Genomic DNA, 19,187 nt, shown 5'->3' on the forward strand with positions numbered 1-19,187 from the left:
GGTATCAAGTGAAAAAAGACCTCAAGTCGCATTTTAAGACTTTCCAAAAAAATCACATATATTTATTTCTCTGAGTGGCATTTCAACTGTCCAAACTTGACATCATTTTAATTTACAATAACCACATTTCTTATAAATACATCTGCAGATCTCTTGAGACTAAATATGAGCGGGATATCAAAATGAATATCTGGTTTTGAGTTCATATATGACTATCCTTCGCCTACTTTTAACTCGTCAAAGTGGCTACTTAAAAAAATACTTTAGAACATAAAACTATGAGTATACGGAAATAAACACGACTAGGGTTGCAAAATTCCAGTAACTTTCCTTAAATTCCCAGTTTTTCCAAAAATCCATGTTGGAAAATTCCTGGAATCAGGCTGGAATAAGAAATCCAGGAATCCTCCAAAAGGGACTTCTGGAAAACCTGGGAATTTTGGAAAAGCTAGAATTTTCCAGCCCTAATACGACACATTCACATTAAAAGAGTACCTGTCCCATTCTACGATGTACTGTATGCTAATGGGATTCAACTGGTTTCTACTGGTATGGTGATCAACAGAGAACCTCATCAAACGGCAGTATTGTTCCTTTCAGGGACAACGAGTCATTCAGAGCTAATAGCTATTTATTAGAAATTCAATCAACTTTTTTTGACTTTCTTTAAGAGTAAAAAAAAGTAGCAGAACCCTAGTAGAAATATATAGGTTCTGCTTGCTCGACTAGAATACATGTTTTGATGATGTCAGAGAATTGTGTGTCTGTGTCACTTGGTAATACGACAGACAGCTGGTCTGTCTGTCTGTCTGTCTCTGTTATTTAAATAGCTACAGTACCAGTCAAAAGTTGGGACACACCTACTCCTTCAAGGGTTTTTCTTTATATTTTACTATGTTCTACATTGTAGAATAATAGTGAAGACATCAAAACTATGAAATAACACATATGGAATCATGTAGTAACCAAAATATATGATATATTTTAGATTCTTCATAGTAGCCACCCTTTGCCTTGATGACAGCTTTGCAGTCTTGGCATTCTCTCAACACGCTTCACCTGGAATACTTTTCCAACAGTCTTGAAGGACTTCCCACATATTCTGAGCACTTGTTGGCTGCTTTTCCTTCACTCTGCGGTCCAACTCATCCCAAACTATCTCAATTGGGTTGAGGTCGGGTGATTTTGGAGGCCAGGTCATCTGATGCAGCAATCCATCACTCTTCTTCTTGGTGAAATAGCCCTTACACGGCCTGGAGGTGTGTTGGGTCATTGTCCTGTTGAAAAACAAATGATAGTCCCACTAAGCGCAAACCAGATGGGATGGTGTATCGCTGCAGAATGCTGTGGTAGACATGCTGGTTAAGTGTGCCTTGAATTCTAAATAAAGCACTGACAGTATAACAGCAAAGCACGTCCACACCATCACACCTCCTCCTCCATGCTTCAAGGTGGGAACCACACATGCGGAGATCATCCATTCACCTACTCTGCGTCTCATAAAGACACGGCGATTGGAACCAAAAATCTCAAATTTGGACTAATCAGACCAAAGGACACATTTCCACCGATCTAATGTCCATTGCTCATATTTGTTGGCCCAAGCAAGTCTCTTCTTATTATTGGTGTCCTTTAGTAGTGGTTTCTTTGCAGCAATTTGACAATGAAGGCCTGATTCAGGCAGTCTCCTCTAAACAGTTGATGTTGAGATGTGTCCGTTACTTGAACTCTGTGAAGCATTTATTTGTGCTGCAATTTCTGAGGCTGGTAACTCTAAAGAACTCATCCTCTGCAGCAGAGGTAATTGTGGGCCTTCCTTTCCTGTGGCGGTCCTCATGAGAGCCAGTTTCATCATAGCACTTGATAGTATTTGCGACTGCACTTGAAGAAACTTTTAGTTCTTGAAATGTTCTGCATTGACTGACCTTCGTGTCTTAAAGTAAAGATGGAATGTAATTTCTCTTTGCTTATTTGAGCTGTTCTTACCATAATATGGACTTGGTCTTTTACCAAATAGTGCTACCTTCTGTATACCACCCCTAACCTGTCACAACACAACTGATTGGCTCAAACGCATTAAGAAGGCAAGACATTCCAGAAATGAACTTTTAACAAGGCACACCTGTTAATTGAAATGCATTCTAGGTGACTACCTCATGAAGCTGGTTGAGAGAATGCCAATAATGTGCAAAGCTGTCATACTGGAAAAGGGTGGCAACTTTTTTAAACACTTTTTTGGTTACTACATGATTCCATATGTGCTATTTCATAGTTTTGATGTCTTCACTATTATTCTACAATGTAGAAAATAGTCAAGTAAAACCCTTGAATGAGTAGGTGTGTCCAAACCTTTGACTGGTACTGTAAATGTCAATGAGATGAAGTGCAGAAAAGCAGACATTCTATCTCTCTTTCTCGCTCTCTTCATTTTTTCTGTCTCTTCTTATCTCTCTCTCCCTTTCTCTTTTTCTCTTTAGCTGACTGACTGAGAACTCACTGACTAGACATTCAATCTCACTCATTGTTACTGGCCCTTATATACTCTACTGGTTGTGCTTTTAATTTGTCTAGATCAGGCCACATCAGACGTGTCCCATAGCGAAGGTCTGTGTGTGTTTATGTATGCTAGACTGTGTACACATCTATAACACTCTCTATCAGACACAGAAAGTTGAGAGGTCATTGAAAGAGACTGGAGTAGGGGATTGCAATTGAGGGGATGACAAGCAACGGAGGAATTCTGATTGGAGAAAATAAAGCTGCTGAGAGTGTGATAGGCTGTCCATCAGTCCTGCTGCCTGTGACCTGTCAGTCCGTCCATACGTCTCTCCGTTCGTCGTCTGTCTGTCTGTCTGTCTGTCTGTCTGTCTGTCTGTCCATGGTCCTATGGTGGGGTGGGTTAGAGTTGGAGTGGGTCTAGGTGTCTAGGGAAGTCCTGTGCTCCTACGGACTCCCACTGTAGGAGTAGTCTGCCTTGTTGTGCATCACCAGCTTGTTGTCCACAAAGTAGAAGCTGTCGGACTGCGTTTTGTATGGGTGCAGGATCATCTCGCGCACTGAGGAAGAAGAGGAAGGACACGTCAGTGTGTGTGTTTGAGTGAGTGTGTGTGTCGTATGGGTACAGGAAGTGCGTGTATGCATGCGTGCTATGTCTGTGTCTCTGTTTGTACGTGTGTCTATACTCACTGATGTCCTCTGACAGAGGGGGGAACTCGTAGATGTGTTCACAGGTGTTCTTGCTGCTGGGCATACAGAAACCAAACTCAAAATCAAAGCTTTTGAGGAGCTGCTCTCTGAAGTAGTGCCTCTCAATCATCCTGAAGTTGTTGATGGGCATGTCTCCCACTGTGAACTCCACACTGTGTGAGAGAGGACAGGGGGACAGAGCGATTTGATAAACTATTGGAAACACACTTGCACATCATTTGTTTGTTATAGTTTGTTGCAGAACCAAAGTGTAATTCCATGTTTCCTCATTTCCCCCTTCTACAGTAGCCTTTTCTTGCATTCAAATGACTAGTGGCCTGTATTGAAATGTTATTCATATTTTTCATAATTTCATAATAAACATTAATTTAAATAAACAGCAGAAAATCTGGTGTTTCGATGCCAAACTGTTTTGCTGTGTTTCAGTCTTCTGTGATGTATATAAAGTGTAATATTGGGATGAAAACTCCAAAAGTAAAAATGTAATACATTTCAACTCTATATCTGACATGGTGTCTTCTTTTTTTAAGCCCATAACCATGTGTGTGAGGTGTATACGTTGGTTTCAGTGTAGATGTGCTTAAGACTACCAATAAACACTCTGTGAGACCCTGAGTTAGCCCACTGCAGTAAAACGTTCATTAATAACAACTGGCCTGACTGTCCTTTTTCTCATCTCTCTTTCTCTCTTTCTTTTTCCCTCACCCTGCCTCCTTTTTTTCTCTCTCCCTCTCTCTTTCTCCCCCTACTGTGCAGCCTTCCTGCCTCCTTGGTATCTGTCACACACAAACATGCATGCAAGCACGTAGGCACACACACACACACACACCACCTCTCACTCTCTGAGAATAGCCCTCCCCATCTGTCTCCTCTCAGAAGAGAACAGCAGGGCACTGAATGGCCACCGCTCCACCACCCTTACACACCCACACAGGCGGCCATCTTAGCTGTGACTTACGTGGCGCCGACCTGGCGCAACTGCAGGAAGGCAGGGGTGAACTGGTAACGGACGAAGCGGCCTCCGTTGGGGTCAAAATCCTTCTTTTCGCCTGCTGCCATAGTGTCACAAAAGATACCGCGTTAACAAGCATGCTGTTTTGAAGCACGGTCTCTCTGCTGTGTACCTCTCTGAATAGACACTGTTTCAGAGCCTTAGATGATCAACTCACACAGTGAAATAACACCTTCTTGATAGAGACCAAGCTAATAGGAGTAATTTGTTCATGAATCATGCATATTACTGCCTGGGCCTAGTTAACCCAGAGGTATATGCTGCTCACACATACAGTAGGTCTTAAAACCTCTTCGTTATCAGAGGCTATGACCTGTAGTTTAGTGCCACAAGTCATATATCCTAGGCTCTAATAAGAGAGAAAATTGTTAACATGTATATGAGAATATGAATATGTTAGGGAACACAAATACTAATGGTTATATTTAGCACAGAACAGGCCTATTACTGACCTGGTGCTGTTGGTTTGGTGATCTCACCGTCCCTGTCTCCATGTCTTGATTAAAGACATTACCAACATATAGCTCATTCCACAGTACATGCATCTAATATCTGTGCTGTTTAATACGGTAGTTTCGACATAGCCCATACCTGGTACAGGGGGTTTAGTGATCTCAAACAGCACCGTCCCTGTCTCCATGTCTCGGATCTTGAACCGTGTGAAGTCGATCATGTGAACGTTCTCCTCTGGGGAACATAGGTAGTCTGAAACAGAAAGGGGACAGAGCACATTTCAGTCTGAATACAGGAGGGCTACATACTCTACAGAACACATTTCAGGCTGAATACAGGAGGGCTACAGGAGGGCTACATACTCTACAGAACACCTTTCAGTCTGAATACAGGAGGGCTACATACTCTACAGAACACATTTCAGTCTGAATACAGGAGGGCTACATACTCTACAGAACACATTTTAGTCTGAATACAGGAGGGCTACATACTCTACAGAACACATTTTAGTCTGAATACAGGAGGGCTACATACTCTACAGAACACATTTCAGTCTGAATACAGGAGGGCTATATACTCTACAGAACACATTTCAGTCTGAATACAGGAGGGCTACAGGAGGGCTACATACTCTACAGAACACATTTTAGTCTGAATACAGGAGGGCTACATACTCTACAGAACACATTTCAGTCTGAATACAGGAGGGCTACAGGAGGGCTACATACTCTACAGAACACCTTTCAGTCTGAATACAGGAGGGCTACATACTCTACAGAACACCTTTTAGTCTGAATACAGGAGGGCTACATACTCTACAGAACACATTTCAGTCTGAATACAGGAGGGCTACATACTCTACAGAACACATTTCAGTCTGAATACAGGAGGGCTACATACTCTACAGAACACATTTCAGGCTGAATACAGGAGGGCTACATACTCTACAGAAAACATTTTAGTCTGAATACAGGAGGGCTACATACTCTACAGAACACATTTCAGTCTGAATACAGGAGGGCTATATACTCTACAGAACACATTTCAGTCTGAATACAGGAGGGCTACAGGAGGGCTACATACTCTACAGAACACCTTTCAGTCTGAATACAGGAGGGCTACATACTCTACAGAACACCTTTTAGTCTGAATACAGGCGGGCTACATACTCTACAGAACACCTTTTAGTCTGAATACAGGAGGGCTACATACTCTACAGAACACATTTCAGTCTGAATACAGGAGGGCTATATACTCTACAGAACACATTTCAGGCTGAATACAGGAGGGCTACAGGAGGGCTACATACTCTACAGAACACATTTCAGTCTGAATACAGGAGGGCTATATACTCTACAGAACACATTTCAGGCTGAATACAGGAGGGCTACAGGAGGGCTACATACTCTACAGAACACCTTTCAGTCTGAATACAGGAGGGCTACATACTCTACAGAACACCTTTTAGTCTGAATACAGGAGGGCTACATACTCTACAGAACACATTTCAGTCTGAATACAGGAGGGCTACATACTCTACAGAACACATTTCAGTCTGAATACAGGAGGGCTACATACTCTACAGAACACATTTCAGGCTGAATACAGGAGGGATACATACTCTACAGAAAACATTTTAGTCTGAATACAGGAGGGCTACATACTCTACAGAACACATTTCAGTCTGAATACAGGAGGGCTATATACTCTACAGAACACATTTCAGTCTGAATACAGGAGGGCTACAGGAGGGCTACATACTCTACAGAACACCTTTCAGTCTGAATACAGGAGGGCTACATACTCTACAGAACACCTTTTAGTCTGAATACAGGCGGGCTACATACTCTACAGAACACCTTTTAGTCTGAATACAGGAGGGCTACATACTCTACAGAACACATTTCAGTCTGAATACAGGAGGGCTATATACTCTACAGAACACATTTCAGGCTGAATACAGGAGGGCTACAGGAGGGCTACATACTCTACAGAACACATTTCAGTCTGAATACAGGAGGGCTACATACTCTACAGAACACATTTCAGGCTGAATACAGGAGGGCTACAGGAGGGCTACATACTCTACAGAACACCTTTCAGTCTGAATACAGGAGGGCTACAGAACACATTTCAGTCTGAATACAGGAGGGCTACATACTCTACAGAACACATTTCAGTCTGAATACAGGAGGGCTACATACTCTACAGAACACCTTTCAGTCTGAATACAGGAGGGCTACAGAACACATTTTGTCTGAATACAGGAGGGCTGCAGGAGGGCTACTTACTCTACAGAACACATTTTAGTCTGAATACAGGAGGGCTACAGGAGGGCTACATTCTCTACAGAACACATTTTAGTCTGAATACAGGAGGGCTACAGGAGGGCTACATACTCTACAGAAAACCTTTTAGTCTGAATACAGGAGGGCTACATACTCTACATAACACATTTCAGTCTGAATACAGGAGGGCTACAGAACACATTTTAGTCTGAATACAGGAGGGCTACATACTCTACAGAAAACATTTTAGTCTGAATACAGGAGGGCTACATACTCTACAGAATATATTTTAGTCTGAATACAGGAGGGCTACATACTCTACAGAAAACATTTTAGTCTGAATACAGGAGGGTTACATACTCTACAGAACACATTTCAGTCTGAATACAGGAGGGCTACAGAACACATTTTAGTCTGAATACAGGAGGGCTACAGGAGGGCTACAGAACACAGTTGAGTTTGAATACAGGAGGGCTACATACTCTACAGAACACATGTCAGTCTGAATACAGGAGGGCTACAGAACACATTTTAGTCTGAATACAGGAGGGCTACAGGAGGGCTACATACTCTACAGAACACATTTTAGTCTGAATACAGGAGGGCTACATACTCTACATAACACATTTTAGTCTGAATACAGGAGGGCTACAGGAGGGCTACATACTCTACAGAAAACCTTTTAGTCTGAATACAGGAGGGCTACATACTCTTCATAAAACATTTTAGTCTGAATACAGGAGGGCTACAGGAGGGTTACATACTCTACAGAACACATTTTAGTCTGAATACAGGAGAGTTACATACTCTACAGAACACATTTTAGTCTGAATACAGGAGGGCTACATACTCTACAGAACACATTTGAGTCTGAATACAGGAGAGTTACATACTCTACAGAACACATTTTAGTCTGAATACAGGAGGGCTACATACTCTACAGAACACATTTGAGTCTGAATACAGGAGGGCTACAGAATACATTTTAGTCTGAATACAGGAGAGTTACATACTCTACAGAACACATTTCAGTCTGAATACAGGAGGGCTACATACTCTACAGAACACCTTTTAGTCAAAGGAATGAACAGTAGAAAGACTATGTATACTTTTACCATACTTTTATTTACATTCATGAACATTCTTGAATTGTCAACCTCTTACATACAATTAGACCAGAAATGTTTAAGATATTAGTGTAAAAGTTAACTTTTATCAAGTAAAGGAATATAAAAGCATGAAACTTGGTACACTTGTACATCTGGACTACAAGTAATGATCTCTATGTTATAAGACAATTCTGCAGCTGTTACAGCCTTGTGCACAATGATTAGGCTCTTCCAAAACATGTCCCTTCACTAAGCACTCTGACCCTGCCCCATCCAGCCACTTGGCCAGCCTGTCAGATCCTCACCTAACAGAGAGACAGAAAGAGCTATTTTTACTCCTCTAATCTTTGCATCTGCCAAGATGTGACACTGACAATAACCACAGTCTTATAGTCACTGGAGAACTTCTCTGTGATAACATGCAGGCCCACAGTGTTTTGTGTCACACTAACAGAACTGACAGTTTGGAATCTGAGACACTTCTATAAGGCCCTCTCACAGAACTGACAGTTTGGAATATGTGGACAGGCAAAACTATTAGGACAGAAATCGAACACTAACCAACACGTCTGGTTCCAATACGGCTCAGTTGGTTGGAGCATGGTGTCGGCAAAACCAGGGCAACACCAGGGTGCCAGCCAACTTAACCTAAGGTTCGGGTCGAGGGTACTGTACGCTGATCCCACACTCTTAGAAAAAAGGTTCCAAAAGGGTTCTTCGTCTGTCCCCATAAAATGACCCTTTTTGGTTCCAGGTAGAACCCTTTTTGGTTTCATGTAGAACCCTCTCTGTGGAAATGGTAACACATGAAACCCAAAAGAGTTTTACCTGGAACCAAAAGGGTTATTCAATGGGTTCTCCTATGGGGAAAGTCTAAGAACCTTTTTAGGTTCTAGATAGCACCCTTTTTGCAGATCTGTGCCCAAGGGACAGCATCTACAGCCCTGTGGCAAACACTCACCTCCCCACAAGCTGTGGATTAGGACTAAGAGGCTTACATTGTTTCACCGTCACATGGACAGATTGGAAGACGCTAAGGGGATTTGGGGAAACTATAGCTTTTGCTGTATTGTAACCCCCATTCCTCCGACACCACCCCACAAATTGACCACTGCACACCTTTCATACACCCCTCCCTACCTGCATCCTATTAAAAAATACAGGTGGGCACCTGCCTCTAAGCCTTTGATATAGCTTCATGTCAAAACTGTACTGAGGTAGAATAGTAAGAGCACATTCTAGTAAGATTTTAGTGAGCCCTCACACACACACACACACACACACGCACACGCACACGCACACGCACACACGCAAAACATACACTGTGTGCACAGACACACGTATGCACGCACACAAACACTCTCTCCCTCCCTCTCTACTTACCTAAGGAACCAGATGGACCAAACTGGCTAGCCAATGGCCAGGAGATATTTTTAGCCTTCCTGTTACCTAGCTGTGCTACATGGAGAGAGGGGAGGAGTCTGAATGTGTATGTGAGTATGCATGGTTTTGTGTGTGTGTGTGTGTATACACATGCACACGTGTGTGCGTGTGTGTGTGTGTGTGTGTGTGTGTGTGTGTGTGTGTGTGTGTGTGTGTGTGTGTGTGTGTGTGTGTGTGTGTGTGAGAGTGGAGGAGGAGGGAGTGATGGACTCAAAGGGCCTTCACACAAATCTGCTGAGGTCTTAAGGCGATGCCCCCTGTTCCTTGCTCCGGCTCTGGTGTTGTTAGGGTCATTAATATAATTGGCAGCAGGCTTTGGACTCTTGTGTGTGTGTGTGTGTGTGTGTGTGTGTGTGTGTGTGTGTGTGTGTCTGTGTGTGTGTGTGTGTGTGTGTGTGTGTGTGTGTGTGTGTGTGTGTGTGAGTTGTGACTGGGTCTCCTGTCTACTTTCCATCTCACCTACTACCCACCTATCATTATAATCCACACCACAGAACTACTACACCTTCAGATAGGTAAAAACGGTGTATACTGTATGTGTGTGTGTGTGCGGGTGTGTGTATTCTCTACTGGTGGGGCAATGGACATTTTTAATAGGTAAGGCCAGGGGTCTATGTCTAAGACCAGAAAGGTTATCTCAGGTGAGAGTACAGTTGATGGGAAAGCACTTAGCACTGGGACATAACCGGAAGTCAGTCCAGCCACATCACAAGCCTGCTGGAATAACAGGCCAGTCAACAGATTTACTGTACATGTAAGCAGCTCTCCAACTTAAACCAGCAACCACAAACTGTCATTTTTACTTCTGAGGCCAACATACTGCAAGCTCTGAGGGTTACAAAATAACTCCAATTGATGTGAGGCTCATCTGTACTACTGAACTATGGCAAGTTTCAAGTTTTATTTAACAAATGCACAAGTACAGTGACATGCTTTACTTGAAATCCCAATCCAACAGTGCTGTACTCAATATCAAACTAGTATAAAAAAAAACTACTAAAAAAAAACTACAAAAACACAAAAAATAAGAAATAAGACAAAAACAGAAGAATGTCAGCTATATTCAGGGTCAGTGTCAATACCAAATTCACAATGTGCAGGGAAACTGGAGTATTGAGGTAGATACACTGCATTACCAAAAGTATGTGGACACCTGCTCGTTGAACATCTCATTCCAAATTCATGGGCATTAATATGGAGTTGGTCCCCCCTTTGCAGCTATAACAGCCTCCACCCTTTTGGGAAGGCTTTCCAATAGATGTTGGAACATTGCTGCGGGGACTTGCTTCCATTCAGCCACACGAGCATTAGTGAGGTTGAGCACTGATGTTGGGCGATTAGGCCTGGCTCACAGTTGGCATTCCAATTCATTCCAAAGGCTTTCGATGGCGTTGAGGCCAGGGCTCTGTGCAGACCAGTCAAGTTCTTCAAAACTAATCTCAACAAACCATTTCTGTATTTTGACCTGCTTTATGCATGGGGGCATTGTCATGCTGAAACAGGTAAGGGCCTTCCCCAAAGCACAGAATTGTCTAGAATGTCATTGTATGCTGTAGCATTAAGATTTCCCTTCACTGGAACTAAGGGGCCTAGCCCGAACCATGAAAAACAGCCCCAGACCATTATTCCTCCTCCACCAAACTTTACAGTTGGCACTATGCATTTGGGCAGGTAGTGCTCTCCTGGCATCTGCCAAACCCAGATTTGTTTGTTGGACTGCCAGATGTTGAAGCGTGGTTCATCACTCCAGAGAACGCGTTTCCACTGCTCCAGAGTCCAATGGCGGCGAGCTTTACACCACCCAGCCGACGCTTGGCATTGTGCATGGTGCTCTTATGTTTGTGCGGCTGCTCGGCCATGGAAACCCATTTCATGAAGCTCCCGACGGACAGATCTTGTGCTGAAGCTGCTTCCAGAGGTAGTTTAGAACTCAGTAGTGAGTGTTGCGGCCAAGGACACACTCCGCGCTTCAGCACTCGGAGGTCCCGTTCTGTGAGTTTGTGTGTCCTACCACTTCGCGGCTGAGCCGTTGGTGCTCCTAGACGTTTCCACTTCACAATACCAGCACTTACAGTTGACCGGGGCAGCTCTAGCAGGGCAGAAATTTGACTCTAGCAGGGCAGAACAACTGACTTGTTGGAAAGGTAGCATCCTATGATGGTGCCACGTTGAAAGTCACTGACCTCTTCAATGAGGCCATTCTAATGCCAATGTTTATCTATGGAGATTGCATGGTTGTGTGCTCGATTTTATACACCTGTCAGCAACTGGTGTGGCTGAAATAGCCGAATCCACTAATTTGAAGGGGTGCCCACATACTTTTGTATATATAGTGCACCTGTATGTGAATAACACAGTGATTTAGGGGTAAATGTGGTAAATAAACGGTAGCAATATTGAGGGTTGTACAGTACATCTTAAATAATTGTCAATGACCATTGAGTTCAAACACTAACTTAAAGCACTTAGGCTAACCTTTTGCTCATTTGTCAGCACAGGTCATTCAGGTTCAAATCAGTATAAAATAATACTATTCAAATTCAAAAGTTGCTGTCCCCTCAATAATAAACAAAGAAGTATAGAACAGACATACAGTGTTAAAACGTAGATATTCATAACAAAACACTACAGACTATTACTGCTCTATAACATTATTGTAGGTCAGTTATGTGTGTAGTGACTGAATGACCTTAATGTGCACTCTGATGCCATATGGTATAGTAGATGTCATCTAACTACCTAACACGTTACATAAGAAGCCAAAGCTGTGTCCAGGCATCAGCTAACAAGTGGTAGAGCAGGCTAGTGCTGCCATTAATTCCTCATCAACATACAGTACAACCATGCTGCAACGCAGCGCCATTTAAATACAGTGTTGGAAAAGTCCAAATTCAATCTCTGGTAGAAAAAATGATGCCGTGCCGTCCGCAAAATTGTAAGAAATCATGTTATTGTGACCATTCTATTTCTATAATAAGACGTCCCTTTTCCAATCTGTCAGTCAATCCCAAAGGCACCACAAACATTTTTACAGCCATGACAACCACAACCACAACCACAGTATGTTGGAAAGGAAGCTGTTGTTACCCTGGCAACACTGGCACTATGTTCTTGGCACACGGCAGCCTTGCCTTCTTTACTGTGACTGTGATGTCTGATAAGAGTGATGTTCTCAGAACATGAGACGGCTACAGATCAGCTAGCTAAACAGGAGCTCCACGAGCAAATTGTATGAGCCCCACTACCCTTACTGCAGTGCAAAGGCTGCATCTCAATAGTCGTCCCCACAACTCATAGTACAAAGAAGGCCGCATCTCAATAGTCTAAAGTGGCTTCCTCCCCTTTACTGATCTGAACACACATGCAAAATAAATTATGGAGGATACCAACTGAACCAGGAAATTGCTTTCACCTGTTCAGTTCATTCATGTCAGTGTAGATTTTCTTCTCCACTATGCAATCTGGTTTCCGAGCTGGTCATGTGTGCACCTCAGCCACGCTCAAGGTCTTAAAAGATATCAGAACCGTCATTGATAAAAGACTGTACTGTGTAGCCGTCTTCATCGACCTGGCCAAGGCTTTCGACTCTGTCAATCACCGCATTGTTATCGGCAGACTCAATAGCCTTGGCTTCTCAAATGACTGCCTCGCGTGGTTCACCAACTACTTCTCAGATAGAGTTCAGTGTGTCAAATCGGATGGCCTGTTATGTGGACCTCTGGCAGTCTCTACGGGGGTGCCACAGGGTTCAATTCTCGGGCCGACTCTTTTCTCTGTATGTATCAATGATGTCGCTCTTGCTGCTGGTGATTCTCTGATCCACCTCTATGCAGACAACACCATTCTGTATACATCTGGCCCTTCTTTGGACACTGTGCTAAGAAACCTCCAAACGAGCTTCAATGCCATACAACAGTCGTTCCGTGGCCTCCAACTGTTTTTAAATGCTAGTAAAACTAAGTGCATGCTCTTCAACCGATTGCTGGCCGCACCCCCCTGCCCGACTAGCATCACTACTCTGGACGGTGTCTGGTTAGACTGTAAACTCTCCTTTCAGACTCACATTAAGCATCTCCAATCCAAAATTAAATCTACCAAACATACCCTCGTAAAACTGACTATCCTACCGATCCTTGACTTCGGCGATGTCATTTACAAAATAGCCTCCAACACTCTACTCAGCAAACTGGATGTAGTCTATCCCAGTGCTATCTGTTTTAAAGCCCCATATACTACCCACCACTGCGACCTGTATGCTCTCGTTGGCTGGCCCTCTACATATTCGTCGCCAAACCCACTGGCTCCAGGTCATCTATAAGTCTATGCTAGGTAAAGCCCCGCCTTATCTCAGCTCACTGGTCACCATAGTAACACCCACCCATAGCACGTGCTCCAGTAGGTATATTTCACTGGTCCCCTCCAAAGCCAACACCTCTTTGGCCACCTTTCCTTACAGTTCTCTGCTGCCAATGACTGGAACAAATTGCAAAAATCACTGAAGCTGGAGTCTTATATCTCCCTCTCTAACTTTAAGCATCAGCTGTCAGAGCAGCTTAACGATCACTGTACCTGTACACAGCCAATCTGTAAATTGCACAGCCAACTACCTCATCCCTATATTGTTACTTAACATCTAGCTCTTTTGCTCCCCAGTATCTCTACTTGCAAATCATCATCTGCACATCTATCACTCCAGTGTTAATGATCCATGTGGCCAAAAGGCACATGGACAAAAGGACAAAAGACCCTAGCCTGTTCCATCAGAGACGGTCATGACGACTCAATGTCAAGCTTGTATGAGCATGAGCTATTCAATCATTTCAGCTAACATATCGTATTCCCTTCAATACACATCACGATCACAATATACTGTACACTGTACATCATATAAGTGATCATACCTACTTCCTCAAAGGGAATTCTAGTTTCTGATTGATTTCTGTTGTAGTTTGAGCTTTTCCCACTCATCCAGTCCAGTTGCCAGGTAGGTAGGGAGAGAACACACTACATGGCTGCCTAACGTTAAATTCAATCTTTGGCCACGTGAAACGCTGCACTGCAAAATGCGTGTGTGATAATATATCCGAAGCTAACTGGACAGAGGACCGACAGATGCCCTGCAGAGGGATGGCAACATGACTAGTTACACACACACACACACACACACACACACACACACACACACACACACACACACACACACACACACACACACACACACGCCAAGCCAGCCAGAATTACAGATGGAGAGAGAATGTCATCAGATTTCCCTTATCGTGACCCAGACGGTGTGAAAAGTTTCATAGAAATAAATGTACTCTACGAAACAAATTTCACACCCAACGAGTCACCAAAAAGCCCTGCAATCACGGCTCCTAAATGTCTCCACATTCTTTCTCCTCACTGGGTAAGGCCTGCATGTAGATAATAGATGGACATACGTCATAGCCGCTGTTAAAATCCTAACAGACCTCATCCGCTGTACTTTTAGGGTGATTTAAATGATCATTGTGTATATTTCATCACAGGGAACGACAACACAAGATTGTGATTTACGCCTAAAACATTGAGAGAGGGACAGAAAGATGACAAATATGTCATGAATCATCGGATTTAACATGAAGAGGTTCCACTTTCTATTCATCTGAATGGTTATCCTTGAAGAGGAGGATGAGAGGAGAGGAAAGGAGAGAATGAGTGGAGAGGTGGGAGGAGAGGAGAGAAGAGGAAGATTATACATTGTAATTGAATGTTAAAACAGTTTTGTTCATTAACCGCATCACAGCAACAACCTGGTCCATGATGACATTTACCAGTATTCCCTGGAGTAACTAGGCTAATCAAGCTATGGCTTCATTTACAGAGAAAACCACTACAAATACATAACCGTCTGAGTAGGTACAGCCTATTGATATCATTGAGCAAGGTGGTCCAGGTGATCTACGCATCTATGGAGGGTGCATGTGTATGTTCAGTAGGGTGTGACTGTCCTCTCAGTCTGTGTTCTATGGGCTGCTGCTGCTCCATATGGTGAAGGGGATCTAGTTGTGATGCCTATGTGTGGTTCTGTCTGTGCATGTGTGAGTGTAAGGGACCTTGCTCTATGAGTGTTTGAATGTTTATGACTAATATGTGGCCATGCGCTGTGTGTGTATGTGTGTGTGTGTTCCTGCGCGACTGTGTGTGTCTGTGTGCTTGCTCGTTTGTGTGTCGGCAACTCGGTGGCAGAGAGTTGCCGGAAGGCTCTGAAGTGTCAGCGTCACCCAGGTTCCCTCTCTCTCCCTCCCTCTTTCGCTAACCCTCTTTTTCTCTCCCTCACTCTCCCTGAGAGGAGCACACCTCTTCACTTCCTTTTCCTTTAACAGCATCACCTAGCAACGCTCGTTCTGATGCTGTGCCAGGACATTTTGCTTTCTGCTCCACCTCCCTCCCTCCATCCACCCCCCACCCCTCCCTCCATCCCTCCCCCCACACCTCCCTCCATTCATCCCACCCCCCACCCTTCCCTCCATCCCACCCCCACCCCTCCCTCCATTCATCCCTCCCCCCACCCCTCCCTCCATTCATCCCACCCCCCACCCTTCCCTCCATCCCACCCCCCACCCTTCCCTCCATCCCACCCCCCACCCCTCCCTCCATTCATCCCCCCCCCTCACCCCTCCCTCCATTCATCCCACCCCCCACCCCTCCCTCCATCCCTCCCCCACCCCTCCCTCCATTCATCCCACCCCCCACCCCTCCCTCCATCCCTCCCCCCACCCCTCCCTCCATTCATCCCACCCCCCACCCCTCCCTCCCTCCATCCCACCCCCCACCCCTCCCTCCCTCCATCCCTCCCCCCACCCCTCCCTCCATTCATCCCACCCCCCACCTCTCCTCCTGCTCTACCTTTCCTCCCCTCCACCTGCCCACTCTGCATGAACAAAATACAACAAAACACGAAACGAAACAAAGCAGAGCAGAACGACTCATGTTAGGGTTCATTCATATGGTAATGAAACGCTATCAGCTGGCCTCAGATCTGTTAATGCTGTATAGATATGGTCGTTGTCATGAAAAAACAAACAGATCTGGGATGATGAAATGGGATGATGAAATGCTACATTACAGTGATCTGATAAAGTGGTGTCAGACCACTGGGCCTCCTGCTGTGAGTGTGTGCGAGTGTGTGTGTCCGGACGCGTGTGTCTCCTAGTGGTTAAGAGTGTTGGGCCAGTAACCAAAAGGCTGCTGGTTTGAATCCCTGAGCCGGCTAGCTGATAAAATCGGTCTGTGCCCTTGAGCAAAGCACTTAACCCTAAATTGCTCCTGTAAGTCACTCTGGAGTGTCTGACAAAATGACTCAAAAGGCTTCTTTCTGCCTGTAATACATTACAGTGTGATGCACAACACCTTCAGATATGTCTTGGAACAGATGTGTCAACATACAACATGGTACATTGACATGAACTCCACGTAATGGGAATGTGGGTTTTATGCAGGTTCTATGCTTTATGTACAGTCCTTATTTTCATACACAGTAGACGACAAGGCTACAGGATATGATAGAGCCTCAGGTTATTCCAAAACTGGATACACAACAGCATGGGCTGACAGTGATCTGCATTTCTTGCCTCTCTCTAGTGCTTCAAAGTTCACAGAAGTATTGCAGAGGAGTAAAATTAGACTCAGTCTTGAGTCATGCTGTTCTTACAGAACGGACCTGTTTTGACACAAGATGGTCGTTCGTGGCATTCATCAACAGCAAGCAATGGCCATATGTAGTTCTTATAGAAATGGACCTGTTTTGACACAAGATGGTCGTTCGTGGCATTCATCAACAGCAAGCAGTGGCCATATATAGTTCTTATAGAAATGGACCTGTTTTGACACAAGATGGTCGTTCGTGGCATTCATCAACAGCAAGCAGTGGCCATATATAGTTCTTATAGAAATGGACCTGTTTTGACACAAGATGGTCGTTCGTGGCATTCATCAACAGCAAGCAGTGGCCATATATAGTTCTTATAGAAATGGACCTGTTTTGACACAAGATGGTCGTTCGTGGCATTCATCAACAGCAAGCAATGGCCATATGTAGTTCTTATAGAAATGGACCTGTTTTGACACAAGATGGTCGTTCGTGGCATTCATCAACAGCAAGCAGTGGCCATATATAGTTCTTATAGAAATGGACCTGTTTTGACACAAGATGGTCGTTCGTGGCATTCATCAACAGCAAGCAGTGGCCATATATAGTTGTTATAGAAATGGACCTGTTTTGACACAAGATGGTCGTTCGTGGCATTCATCAACAGCAAGCAATGGCCATATGTAGTTCTTATAGAAATGGACCTGTTTTGACACAAGATGGTCGTTCGTGGCATTCATCAACAGCAAGCAGTGGCCATATATAGTTGTTATAGAAATGGACCTGTTTTGACACAAGATGGTCGTTCATGGCATTCATCAACAGCAAGCAGTGGCCATATATAGTTGTTATAGAAATGGACCTGTTTTGACACAAGATGGTCGTTCGTGGCATTCATCAACAGCAAGCAATGGCCATATGTAGTTCTTATAGAAATGGACCTGTTTTGACACAAGATGGTCGTTCGTGGCATTCATCAACAGCAAGCAGTGGCCATATATAGTTGTTATAGAAATTGACCTGTTTTGACACAAGATGGTCGTTCGTGGCATTCATCAACAGCAAGCAGTGGCCATATATAGGCCATATATAGTTGTTATAGAAATGGACCTGTTTTGACACAAGATGGTCGTTCGTGGCATTCATCAACAGCAAGCAATGGCCATATGTAGTTCTTATAGAAATGGACCTGTTTTGACACAAGATGGTCGTTCGTGGCATTCATCAACAGCAAGCAGTGGCCATATATAGTTGTTATAGAAATGGACCTGTTTTGACACAAGATGGTCGTTCGTGGCATTCATCAACAGCAAGCAGTGGCCATATATAGTTGTTATAGAAATGGACCTGTTTTGACACAAGATGGTCGTTCGTGGCATTCATCAACAGCAAGCAGTGGCCATATATAGTTCTTATAGAAATGGACCTGTTTTGACACAAGATGGTCGTTCGTGGCATTCATCAACAGCAAGCAGTGGCCATATATAGTTGTTATAGAAATGGACCTGTTTTGACACAAGATGGTCGTTCGTGGCATTCATCAACAGCAAGCAGTGGCCATATATAGTTGTTATAGAAATGGACCTGTTTTGACACAAGATGGTCGTTCGTGGCATTCATCAACAGCAAGCAGTGGACATATATAGTTGTTATAGAAATGGACCTGTTTTGACACAAGATGGTCGTTCGTGGCATTCATCAACAGCAAGCAGTGGCCATATATAGTTGTTATAGAAATGGACCTGTTTTGACACAAGATGGTCGTTCGTGGCATTCATCAACAGCAAGCAGTGGCCATATATAGTTGTTATAGAAATGGACCTGTTTTGACACAAGATGGTCGTTCGTGGCATTCATCAACAGCAAGCAGTGGCCATATATAGTTGTTATAGAAATGGACCTGTTTTGACACAAGATGGTCGTTCGTGGCATTCATCAACAGCAAGCAGTGGACATATATAGTTGTTATAGAAATGGACCTGTTTTGACACAAGATGGTCGTTCGTGGCATTCATCAACAGCAAGCAGTGGCCATATATAGTTGT

General features: G+C 43.9%; 1 protein-coding gene across 1 annotated transcript in view; it reads right to left on the reverse strand.

Annotated features, from left to right (window-relative positions):
- Positions 1 to 31: 31 nt before the first annotated feature.
- Positions 32 to 19,187, reverse strand: part of LOC110503852 (protein unc-119 homolog A) — a 29,660-nt gene continuing 10,504 nt past the window's right edge. Inside the window, exons 2-5 of the mRNA XM_036961985.2 lie at positions 4,811 to 4,924; positions 4,166 to 4,259; positions 3,187 to 3,359; positions 32 to 3,056 (exon numbers count right to left, since the gene is read on the reverse strand). Coding sequence (XP_036817880.1) covers positions 2,944 to 3,056; positions 3,187 to 3,359; positions 4,166 to 4,259; positions 4,811 to 4,924 — 494 coding nt within the window. The 3' untranslated portion in view covers positions 32 to 2,943. The remainder of the gene's footprint in view (positions 3,057 to 3,186; positions 3,360 to 4,165; positions 4,260 to 4,810; positions 4,925 to 19,187) is intronic.

This window comes from Oncorhynchus mykiss, chromosome 24 (assembly GCF_057628025.1).
Source record: "Oncorhynchus mykiss isolate SJ-2025 chromosome 24, ASM5762802v1, whole genome shotgun sequence".
In the NCBI taxonomy this organism is placed as follows: domain Eukaryota; kingdom Metazoa; phylum Chordata; class Actinopteri; order Salmoniformes; family Salmonidae; genus Oncorhynchus; species Oncorhynchus mykiss.